The 12743-nt window shown below is 37.9% G+C and overlaps 2 protein-coding genes across 2 annotated transcripts; one reads left to right on the plus strand and one right to left on the minus strand.

Annotated features, from left to right (window-relative positions):
- Positions 1 to 971: 971 nt before the first annotated feature.
- BDF20DRAFT_902037 (uncharacterized protein) lies at positions 972 to 1865 on the minus strand. Its single transcript, XM_053082844.1, has 6 exons — positions 1756 to 1865; positions 1531 to 1681; positions 1203 to 1489; positions 1181 to 1182; positions 1078 to 1132; positions 972 to 994 (listed from the first exon to the last, which is right to left on the minus strand). Exons 1-3 carry the CDS (start codon positions 1822 to 1824, stop codon positions 1359 to 1361), a joined length of 351 nt encoding a protein of 116 aa, XP_052930788.1. The 5' UTR covers positions 1825 to 1865; the 3' UTR covers positions 972 to 994; positions 1078 to 1132; positions 1181 to 1182; positions 1203 to 1358.
- A 2019-nt stretch (positions 1866 to 3884) lies between these two features.
- On the plus strand, positions 3885 to 6226 carry BDF20DRAFT_245910 (uncharacterized protein). The gene is made up of 2 exons (XM_053074993.1): positions 3885 to 4136; positions 5859 to 6226. The coding sequence occupies exons 1-2, from the start codon at positions 3998 to 4000 to the stop codon at positions 6032 to 6034; spliced, it is 315 nt and encodes a 104-aa protein (XP_052930789.1). The 5' UTR covers positions 3885 to 3997; the 3' UTR covers positions 6035 to 6226.
- Positions 6227 to 12743: the final 6517 nt, after the last annotated feature.

A 12743-nucleotide genomic window follows, 5' to 3' on the forward strand; every position in this document is an offset into this window, starting at 1 on the left:
CTGACATCGCTTGATACCCTGTACAACAAGTGGGTTTTCTTCACCATTTATCCTTATATATTCCTCATACACTGGAAAGCTGTTTCGAAAAATGCAGACGTTCCAACGCACATGCTTTTCTGTGCAAAGATTTTAGCAATTGTGATTTCATGTTTGTATTCGTAGCGCTCATGATTTTGCTTGGTGAGGTGTTACTGTTGATATGTTTATGAGCTAGATCGCTAGCGTACAATCCACTAAACAATCTTAGAATTGGCCTTGCTTGAGTCGGGCAGCAGCGCGGTTGTTGAAGAGCAAGACACTATCACTATGATCCGCCAGTAGGGTTTGTATTGCAAGCGTGTAGGAAGCTTACGCTTCATCTAACTGTTCATGGTTGAACAAATAATTGCCTTCTTTTCTTTCTTTATCCGCATAATCTGTAAGGGGATCCGTCTGAGGCGGTGGTGGAGGCGTACTGACGTGAAAGGAGGATGATGTAGTAGAGTGGGGAGACGTGTGGCGGATGTGGGCTGAGGCTGTGCATGAGGAGGAGGAATGGGAAATGAGAAAGCTAATATAGAGTGTATCATGTTGTTTAACATTCTAATGGTCATTATTGCTCCTGTTGCCAGAATTAGGTGTGGGTGGAATCGGTTTATTCCGTCTAATTTGCGCTAAATAATCTTTTCTGCGCTTTTCACGCTCTTTTCTCCATTGCTCTTCTTGCGCCCTAAGCACTGCTGGGCCTTCCTCCTCGTCTGAAGAGACACCAGCGCTGTGTGGATCATTCTGTGCAGGTGTCAAATGTTCATTCACTTAGCTTTTCCTTTTTATGGCGTCGGTGTGGTCGTGTTTTGAAGTAACGTGTCCAATATCTCCTGAAAATTTCTTTTTTCGCTCGCTATCATCGCTACTTTAATAGCCTCTAGATCAAATCCCATATCTACCAATTGTGCAAAAACTTCATATCCGTTGATGTTCCATTTGGCTGTACTGAAGTTGAGCTTGTTGTCTAAATCCCAAGGGTACGAGGAAAGGTATCTCTAAATTATAACTAGCAATAAAGAAAAGATTCTAGGATTTCAACTTACTTACATTTGTATAGTTTGATCTTCCAGGAATACCATTCTTGGAAGAGCTAGCATGAAGATATTCTTCCTGGGGAAGAAAAGAAAATATTTAATCAGATTTATTCCTTGGCATTTTCAACCTAACAATTCTTCTTACCTTCGATAGAGGTACTTTAGATCCAACATTATTCAACCATTTCGAGCTTCAGTTAGTTGTGAGGTCATTAGTTAGTTAAAAATAACATGCTTAACGCTTTCTGAATACCTTATAGGTGAAGTCAGACGCACTGAAGGATATTCTTTTGATTAAAAATCAAATGCACCACTCGCCGCATCTTTATAAAGAGGGGATGAAGGTGAGGATGGTAGAGAACTATTATAATTTGTACGCAGTTGAGCTTTCGTTGTAGAGTAGGGTTGTTGCGTAGATGGTAATGCTGATGATGATGGCACGCGGTTGATTCTCGGTTGTTGTAACTGTGTAAAGGTTGACTAGAAGTAAACCGTGGTATCGAGTTAAGCTCTCTTCTTATATACATAACCTGAGGTGTTGTGAAAACAGGTACAGTTGCTTCACTTTCTTCGCGTGTCGCATACCGTCTCTGTTGCTTCTTTGACGGTTGCTGCTGCTGTTGGTGATCGGGGAGGTATATCGATTGAATTGGTGTTTATCATTAAATGAACTAGGCGATTGAGGGTTAACGTAACTGTTCACATTGATATTTCCAGATGAATATTGTGCAAAACTGTTTCCCCCTTCTTTATTAGGCATTGCGGTATCTTAGACCTTCCCAAGGAGAATGGAAAAGGAATGAGGAAAAAGAGGCATAATGACGAAGACAAAAGAATGTTATTCCCCAAAGAGACATCTGAGCTTGAATGGAAAGCGTTTGCTATGAGCTTGACCCATCTGTTAGAATCCAAACCCAACGGCTCAATGTATAAATGATACGCCAACCAAAAAGAAGAGTAAAGTCTATATAATTGTTATTTTCATCTTCTAAGAACTGCACACATGTGGTTCTTTCTTTCTTTTTCTATTCTTTTTTAGATAAGCACGCTATTTTTTTTTATAGGGCTTCACCTTTCACCAAAATCTTTTTGACCAATTTATGTGAACTTAGAGACCTTTTAAAAGATATTACAAACTAGACTTTTTTTTTTCTTTACTTTACCTATTTCTTTGTTTGGACAAACCATTCCATCTTATATCCCTTCCTCTTCATTTATCATGCGCATGAAGTACTTTTAAGCTTACTTCCAGCCATAGCCACCCTTGTGGTAACCTTTTTTAGAATCCTCCTTGCCATAGTGACCGTAGTGTTTCTTTTTTGTTATAGGACCCGGACGTTTGGCCCTTACGGGAAAAAAAAATTTATATTTTGTAACATAAATTTATTTCCTTAATATATAAAATATTTTAATTATGATGTCAAATTATACCCAAGAATCATACTGTAGATAATCACCATATCCATTTGCACAATGAGTAACATTGTGTTGTATCCAACACCAGATTACGCGTAGATTATTACATAATGCTAAAGAAGAGCTTATAATGATTGGTTTAATCTTGAGTGATAGTTTTGTCAGAACAATTCTTATCGATTCCGGAAGAACATTTCATCTGTATATACATCCGAGACAACATCATATGAGTAATTGACTTGATTTAGAAATAAGATAATATAGTATTTGAGTTTGTACAAATTAGATAACTTTATTTTGCAGATCAAACAATATACATATATCTTATCTATTTAAGCTATTATCTTCTAACTTGTTGATCCTTACTTTAACTCTTTACAGTCTGACAAGATTCATAAGGCTGAAACGTAGACATCGGCAGAATGAATAGTTTATCCTGTCTGTCTCGTCAGTTATAATGAAAATGCTGAAGTACGGGTCAAAGGAACTTTCAGTTAGGTCAATTCACTTAACTCCTGTTACTGATCCAATCGGTCAAGGCACCGCTCTGTCGATTAGCCGTACAATAGCAATTAGTTATGTCTTTTCTTCTATCATTAGGTCATCCTCTATTCAAGGGTCCCGATAGAAAAAGTTTTCTACAATATCCACAAATATAAATAGAAGTACTTTTTTCCTACATGGTTCTTGTCTACATTCTTTATCTGAATATTCTATTAATAAAAGAAGATAACTTGGTCTTCACAGATTTCCTTTTTGTTTCCTTTCTATTGTGATTTAATTCTACCTTATACAACACATTGGGACTGTTGAATAACAATAGCATGCATAACCTGATGTAGTTTGAATCCTACCAACCCTAGTATCAATAGGAACACCATTAGCTAACCCAAATGAAACTACATTTTGGTTTTTGAATACAGTAATAGTAACAACTATCTATACCCATTATTTCAAAAGCTACAAATATTCCAGGATTAGAAACATGGTCCATATTTCTATAAGAACCATTAGAATCATAACGAAGAGCTGGTAAATCTGTAGCTGTTGTTGTTACTGTATTTGTAGTCGTGGAAATTATTGGAATAGTTGTAGTAGAATGGCGAACATTTTTATTTTTTTATTTTTTAATATTTTTAAATAAGTTAATGAATAATATTTGCAACTAATTTGGAACTGTATATAACCATGTTAGAGCTTGTTGAAAATCACCATAACCATTAACACACCCTGTTGCAAGATTATCAGGTAAGGTTGCAAAACAAAAACATACATAACCACCGGCAACATTAAGAGTGGGACTTGACATAGTTACATTATTACTTAATGCAAAATACCATGGATACGTGTTTCGGAAATTACTAGATCCCAAACAATCATAATAACATTCATTAGGTGTTATCACTACATTGTTTCTAAGATTTAAAATTCTAGCAAATGTTTTGGGCCCTTGAGCGTCTGAACTATAACAAGTACCACTATTTCGATTATAACGTGGGACAGGGAGAGATGTTACAATGGCTGTTGTGGTTACTGTTGTTGATGTAATTATTGTAGTAGTATCTGTTGTAGTAGTAGGTACTATTTCTGTGGTGGTTGTAGGAATGACCACTTCCGATGTAGTGGTAATAGGGACTACTTGCGTAGTGGTAGTAGGTACTATTTCTGTGGTGGTGGTAGGTATTATTTCTGTGGTGGTTGTAGGTACTATTTCTGTGGTGGTTGAAGGAATGACCACTTCCGATGTGATGGTGGTAGGTACTATTTCTGTGGTGGTTGTAGGAATGACCACTTCCGTTGTAGTGGTAATAGGGACTACTTGCGTAGTGGTAGTAGGTACTATTTCTGTGGTGGTGGTAGGTATTATTTCTGTGGTGGTTGTAGGTACTATTTCTGTGGTGGTTGTAGGAATGACCACTTCCGATGTAGTGGTAATAGGGACTACTTGCGTAGTGGTAGTAGGTACTATTTCTGTGGTGGTGGTAGGTATTATTTCTGTGGTGGTTGTAGGTACTATTTCTGTGGTGGTTGTAGGAATGACCACTTCCGATGTGATGGTGGTAGGTACTATTTCTGTGGTGGTTGTAGGAATGACCACTTCCGATGTAGTGGTAATAGGGACTACTTGCGTAGTGGTAGTAGGTACTATTTCTGTGGTGGTGGTAGGTATTATTTCTGTGGTGGTTGTAGGTACTATTTCTGTGGTGGTTGAAGGAATGACCACTTCCGATGTGATGGTGGTAGGTACTATTTCTGTGGTGGTTGTAGGAATGACCACTTCCGTTGTAGTGGTAATAGGGACTACTTGCGTAGTGGTAGTAGGTACTATTTCTGTGGTGGTGGTAGGTATTATTTCTGTGGTGGTTGTAGGTACTATTTCTGTGGTGGTTGTAGGAATGACCACTTCCGATGTAGTGGTAATAGGGACTACTTGCGTAGTGGTAGTAGGTACTATTTCTGTGGTGGTGGTAGGTATTATTTCTGTGGTGGTTGTAGGTACTATTTCTGTGGTGGTTGTAGGAATGACCACTTCCGATGTGATGGTGGTAGGTACTATTTCTGTGGTGGTTGTAGGAATGACCACTTCCGATGTAGTGGTAATAGGGACTACTTGCGTAGTGGTAGTAGGTACTATTTCTGTGGTGGTGGTAGGTATTATTTCTGTGGTGGTTGTAGGTACTATTTCTGTGGTGGTTGTAGGAATGACCACTTCCGATGTGATGGTGGTAGGTACTATTTCTGTGGTGGTTGTAGGAATGACCACTTCCGATGTAGTGGTAATAGGGACTACTTGCGTAGTGGTAGTAGGTACTATTTCTGTGGTGGTGGTAGGTACTATTTCTGTGGTGGTTGTAGGAATGACCACTTCCGATGTAGTGGTAATAGGGACTACTTGCGTAGTGGTAGTAGGTACTATTTCTGTGGTGGTGGTAGGTATTATTTCTGTGGTGGTTGTAGGTACTATTTCTGTGGTGGTTGTAGGAATGACCACTTCCGATGTGATGGTGGTAGGTACTATTTCTGTGGTGGTTGTAGGAATGACCACTTCCGTTGTAGTGGTAATAGGGACTACTTGCGTAGTGGTAGTAGGTACTATTTCTGTGGTGGTTGTAGGAATGACCACTTCCGATGTGATGGTGGTAGGTACTATTTCTGTGGTGGTTGTAGGAATGACCACTTCCGTTGTAGTGGTAATAGGGACTACTTGCGTAGTGGTAGTAGGTACTATTTCTGTGGTGGTGGTAGGTATTATTTCTGTGGTGGTTGTAGGAATGACCACTTCCGATGTGATGGTGGTAGGTACTATTTCTGTGGTGGTTGTAGGAATGACCACTTCCGATGTAGTGGTAATAGGGACTATTTGCGTAGTGGTAGTAGGTACTAATTCTGTGGTGGTAGTAGGAACTGACACTTCCTCAGTGGTGGTCACAGAGATTACTTGCGTGGTGGTTGTAGGAATGACCACTTCCGATGTAGTGATAATAGGGACTATTTGCGTAGTAGTAGCAGTAGAGGTAGTTGTCAACGTATTGGTACAATCATTGGCATTATGATCTGGATGAGGATTACATCCTTGGAAGGCGTCGCAGGTGCCGCCAATAGCGTGGTAATTGTGGATTTCAACACCGGCACTCAAGTTGAACCAAGTATAGTCCCTACCTACGACGGTACCAGCAAAGTTACCTGTAGAACCATCAATAATGTGGGCTACAAATAGAAGAGAGAATGGAGTTATTAGGCTTTTTTTTAAATTTTTCTTATTTTATACATGTCTCTTGCAAAAGATTGGCTTACCTTCAGGGGCCATGGTCAAACCACCCAACTGAGAAGTAGTGGCACGGTAAACGGTAATTTCACCATCACGCAGGTAGACGCCTCGGTCATCAACAGGATAAATGTTCCAAACGACTTGACAAGGATTAAGACTCTGAAGAGGATTATTGGCTCGAAGGGTGAGGGTGCCACGATTGATGACAGGAATCTATGTATTGTGGAAAAGGAGGCGTTAAAAGAGGCATATAGACGAATGGCATCAAATAGATCAACAGCGTTCTTTTACTGACATTAAAAACATAAGTCTTATTGGGATCAATAGGTAGGAAACCGTTCCAATTACCTGCGCCTAAAAGAATATTGGAAGGGTCTGATTCCGTATTGGGGTCAAGACTACATTGCATTCCCCCACATTGGCTAAAAGTGATAACCTCGTAGTCAGGATCGGTTCTGAATTGAGTAAATGCACCGTTAGGTTCGATGATAGCAGTAGGATCCATATAAGCATAACCTTCACTGTTATCTCGGGCAGCTTCTCGAACGGCAAAGAAATCGAAGTTGCCGGTGCCAAGTTGGTCAGTCACTTGACAGCTGGCTTCTGATTCTAAGATTTGGCCCAGGGTGCCACCGCCGGCGATCAAAGCGTTACCGTGGACTTGTGTATAGGAAGTAATGGTAGTTCCCCCGACAACGAGACCCATAGAATTGATGGAGGAAGGATGGGCAGCACAGTTAGAGCCGTGACTGGAGTTAACAACGTAACTGGGAGCTGTGAAATTGCCACCAACAGCGAGAGGGCCCATGATATCAGAACCACCACCCGTTCTGAAATTACCAAAGAAGATGCCATTGAAACGGCTGAACTGTAGAAGACATCATATTAATAGATGAAATGGCATTTCATGACAAATAGGATAACCTTTTTTCTTCTTCCTTCAATACTTACAGCGTCGTTATTTAATTCATAACCAGCACATGTACCAGGAGGTTGAGGTACGGGAGGAGGAGGGAAAGGACGATTACCAGGATCAATAGGATTAGGAGGAGGGAAAGGACGGTTACCAGGATCAATAGGGTTGGGAGGAGGGAAAGGATGTATATTATGACCATGATGGGAGTCATGATGATGATGAGGAGGGGGCATCACAACACGACCTCTTGCATGTACGCTTGTGACGACGAGCAACGCTGAGAGTGCAATAGATGTAAAGCGAACCATAGTAAAATGAAAGGATGTACTTTATTTCAATAAGTTAATATTTGAAGTTGATGAGCAAAATATTCGTCATAGTCGAAAATAAATAGGCTCTATAAATGAAAAAGGGCCAACTTTCCGTAATAAGTGAAATCTTTGGTTTTTTTCTTCATGCTTTGGGGAAACATTCTTCCGATTTCAATCTTTGATTACTTATTTTGAAACGAACCGTATTCCACCCTTTGAGGCTTAAATCAACTTATCAGTAACGAAATGTTCAAGGAGCAAAAAGGATGAATAAGACTCTTTCTATATGATGGTGTATTGATTATGGACATCTTGCAAGCAAATAAACTAAAGATGCCCTCATAGGTTATCAAGTATTTCCTTAATGCCCGCTGGTCTGCGGGAAAATGTACAAAGACTTAGGTCCGGAAACATACTCAAATTTTGAAATTGAAAAATGTCTAGCGTATAAACGGACAATGGACAATATATGGGTCAGCAGGCGCTAAAGAGAATGGTATGGCTGTTCCCTTGTACTGATAAGCTATTCGTCATCTCATGCATTTTATTCAAGCCACAATATCCCGTTCCCGTCCATAATATTATTATGCATCTCAACATGAATAGATTGCTAAAGGTGACTCGAGAGTAAAGCGAACCTTCATTTTCTGTAAATCTTCCTACTTTTCGGTACATCAGAAAAAGATAGAATACTGCTGCAATAAATTTTACGATATGCTACTGTTCGATTCACGCACTTTTACAAGTTGGATGATTATCAAGACATTTTGATTGGCACTTTAATAGCATTTGAATATTTTCTGCCTTCTTGCAGTAACTATACGAGTAATACTTTTTTAGGTCAGCGTCAACCTTGAACAATGACATTCAATGCTACGGATGGGGGCTATTAATCCATTGGGCTGTTTTTAATGCTATCTAATCGAAGAGTGTATAAACTCACATAGCATAATCGACAATCCTACTTCTGAAAGCCGTCTACCCATTAGTAGCTTCAGTAATTTCGTCGTGGGCATGGTGTTGGGTTCACTGCGAAAATTTTGAGCACTCCTACTGTTTTATCCCCAGTAGTAGTAATTATAACACCATCAATTATAAAAGATTTAGCATATCTTTTACAAGGTTTATCAGCTTCCAAGCTGCCAAGGTAATTTTGTTGATCAATTAATTTAAACCAAACGAATTCTAACAACTTTTGAAAAGGGTCACTGATCACTTAACTGCATTCTCTTTCTTCTTTTGAGCAGACAAAATAACAACATAGATATCAAAAGCCAGTTTACGGATCAATTGTATGGACTTGCTACTTGAAGAAGTGGTGCCGTCAGTTAAAGGAACTGATTTACGATTTGTTTACTCGCTTATTCATAATCTATCCAATTACTTCTAATGGTTAGCTTTTCCCAGTATTTGTGGGGCCCCAACGAGTCTATAAACTGAGCTTTAAAAGTTCTTGTTGTATCCAACATCATATTACGCGTAGATTATTACATAATGTTAAATAAGAGACTACAGATACTTATAATGATTGGTTTAATCTTGAGTGATAGTTTTGTCAGAACAATTCTGATCGATCCCGGAAGAACATTTCATCTGTATGTATATCCGAGACAACATCATATGAGTAATTGGCTTGATTAAGATAATATAGTATTTGAGTTTGTATAAATTAGATAACTTTATTTTGCAGATCAAACAATATACATATATCTTATCTATTTAAGCTATTAGCTAACTCGTTGATCCACTACTTTAACTCTTTACAGTCTGACAAGATTCATAAGGCTGAAACGTAGACATCGGCAGAATTAAGGATTAGTTTATCCTGTCCGTCACACTAGTTATAATGAAACTGCTGAAGTACGGGTTAAAGGAACTTTCAGTCAGATCAACTCTTTTAACTGCTGTTACCGATCCAATCGGTCAAGGCACCGTTCTGTCGATTAGCCGTACAATACCAATTGGTTGTGTCTTTTCTTCTATCATTAGGTTATCTTCTGTTCAAGGGTCCCGATAGAAAAAGTTTTTTACAATATCCACAAATATAAATAGAAGTACTTTTTCCCTACATGGTTCTTGTCTTCATTCTTTATCTGAATATTCTATTAATAAAAGAAGATAACTTGGTCTTCACAGATTTCCTTTTTGTTTTCTTTCTATTGTGATTTAATTCTACCCTATACAACAATTGTGGAGGTAGTCCAAAGTAAGTTGGGCTTTGCCCGCTGCGCTAGCAAATCCCATATAAAGAGTAAGAGACAACCGCTAACCTATCCATATATGACCAACCGATCTTATCCAGAAAGTGGTAACTCATCCAAAAGTTTAATCGGTATAGTTTTTAAAAGCAACCACACTTCACCTGGTAGAAATTAGTTATAGATACATGGGTAACTACTAAGTTGTCTCTTACTCTTTATATGGGATTTGTCGTATTTGAGGGTAGATGATATACAAATATTAAAGATATAATTCACTTTATGAAGGATAAAGATGAATTATACAATATTGCAAACCAGAAATAATTAGAAACTGCATAAACTCTAATATATGAGTACCGTGAATTAAGTGTTGTGTTTAGTTGACAGCATCATATGAGATGTGGAGGACTTGTATACGAATTATATAAGATAATAGGCTGTGATCATCCTTTACAATAACTGTTCACTCAACTCAAACACCACGCACGAATACCATTTTCCTAATTAATACTATTTTCCTGCAAGCAGTGCTACATAATGGTTAGCAGGGGAAAATAGATTAGTTGCATGATCACTAGATCAAGCCATGGATACGTTTACAAGTCCACCCGCTCCGGGTAGATGCGTAATCTCCTCAAGGGAGAATTCTATTCTTTTACGGTTCAGAAGACGTACGTCTTCTTTGAGTAGAATAACTCAGCTGTCAGTTTCTAGGTTCCGCAATCTGAAGAAGATATTTAAATTTTTGCAGTAGATATTTTTCTTCTCTTTGAACTTAACTTGATTCAAAATAAAGACCTACTAATTTGATCTCGTTAAGCTTTTTATTGTTTTAACTAAGTGATATTTTACTCCCCAAGTCGTCAAATACCACAGGATTTGCTAGCGCAGCTGGCAAAGCCCAACCTACTTTCGGACTACCTCTTAAACAAATTACTTATTTTAAAAGATATAAAAGAGTGTTGTATCCAACAGCATATTACTCTTGGATTATTACTGATATATCTGTAAATCTTATCAATTAGAATTATAATAGGCTAAGTTAAGTAGCGAGACTATCGAAAAATGCTCATCCTTTTTATTTCAATTAACATTTGGGTCTCTTTTATATCTTTTGAAATAAGTAATTTGCTCAGAGGAAAGGGCATATCTGAGACCTTGTGAATAAGTATGGGACGGATACGGAAATATATGTATTGTTGTTTAGGTGAATAATTACATATATTTGGTTTAGGTGATTATGGAGACATCACAGAGGGTAAAAAGTAAAGATGAAATGTTTTATATACTGATATATCCAGTTACTTTAAAAGACTTATAAAAATAAAATAAAATAAGACAGTAAAATGACCAGACACAACAAAGATGCTCTTTATTCAAGTTTGTTGAGAATGATACTTTTATATGAGAAACGGGGTTATTAACGGGTATTCAACTATTAATACAACTGAACTAAAACTATCATGAGAATGATAAGATCTTAGCCGCAAGCGGGTGTCAAAGTAGATGTGTATCAGATTGTCAAGCAGGTACTGAAGTCGTTCTGTAGTTTAAGACGTATAGTTGTATCTTGGATACAACATATACTATAACAATACAGGTTCAAAAAAGAAACCATCTCCCAAAAAAAAAGGGCAAATACTAAAAAGGAAAAAAACTTTATTAAATTTGGACTGTTAAATAGCTACACGTGATGTCAACGGCCATGTCCGATGAATCCGATTTGTACCAACAAAAAGTCTTGCCTGGGGCAATCTAACTTTAAAAATTGAAATATTTATAAATAGTTATTTTTAAATTTTTAATTTGCTCCACTCCATGTATTAACATTGATACGTTTGTGGTGCTTAAGTGTGAACTTCTCTGGATGCTTTGGATTAGAGTTGACGAGACTGGTACTCTAATGTCAATAGTTTCTTGAAATATGTATAGTAAATGTTTCTGATAATTAACTGAACTCTATTCAATTTATAACAATATTATAAACGCCAAAAGAAGGTCATTCATTAAGGTGTGGGGTACCTTGAGCATTACAGTATTTTAGGTTTCATAAGAGACGATTTCGAAAATTTTGTGGACGGAGTCGGTACCTTAATTGGGACGTTTCTTTTTTTTTAGTGGATTATAGATTTTTAATTTTAGACGAACTGGGCTTTTATGGTAGACGAAATATTTTGAGTAGATTTCTTTTGCTTTAAAATAAACACATCCCTGCAACATGGATTACATAAATTATAATCCTGCAAGTGAGCCTATGCTTTCCGAGAATACTTTTGCTATGGACTTGGATGAAATTGCTGTTACTTTCGGGCAAATTGAGAAGCTCGTCGACTATGATGAAATGCAGCGGCGCCCTGTAGTCGATGATGCGAAAATGGAAGTGACGTGTTTGGTGAGATAATAACTACAATACTCGAGTACGTACAACCAGGTAGAGAATACATTCTACCACGGTCTATCTATATTGCATCTAATATAGGTTATGTACAACATAGAACAAGATATAGGCCTAAGTATAATAATCACCCAATAAGCATCTGAACCTGAAATTAGTGACTAGCATACGCGTCCTCAAATAATATAATTCCCATTAAACCTCACAAAGTAAATAATCCTTCTACTTCATCTGAAGAATAATAAAGACACCTAAGTTCATAGTCATCGACTTACAACTGTTATCAATTTTTTAAATAAGCAAATACAACAGGAAGAAACTGTTGAAGAATTAACAACAGAATTCAGCACTGTCGCATTAACGGATAAGTCCAAGAAGCGCAAGCAATATAGTGAGCACAGCATTAGACGGTTGATTCACTTAATCCAAGAGGCTGGGCTTACAGTTCCCAAAGCTGCGGTTGAGTGTGGCATTCCGAGGTCCACCGCTTATAAGTTTTTAGATCAGTGGAATGCTAGTGATGGTACAGTCCTTCCTGGTAGCAAGCCAAGAACCGGCATCTCCCGACCAAAGAAGCTTTTTGCAGAACATACTGAGTTTCTTATAGCATTATTTGATGCGAGACCTTCGACAACAATTGAATCTGCAAGACAGGAGCTCTGTGCCAAATT

This window comes from Mycotypha africana (genome assembly GCF_025528875.1).
Source record: "Mycotypha africana strain NRRL 2978 chromosome Unknown BDF20scaffold_18, whole genome shotgun sequence".
NCBI classification, from domain to species: domain Eukaryota; kingdom Fungi; phylum Mucoromycota; class Mucoromycetes; order Mucorales; family Mycotyphaceae; genus Mycotypha; species Mycotypha africana.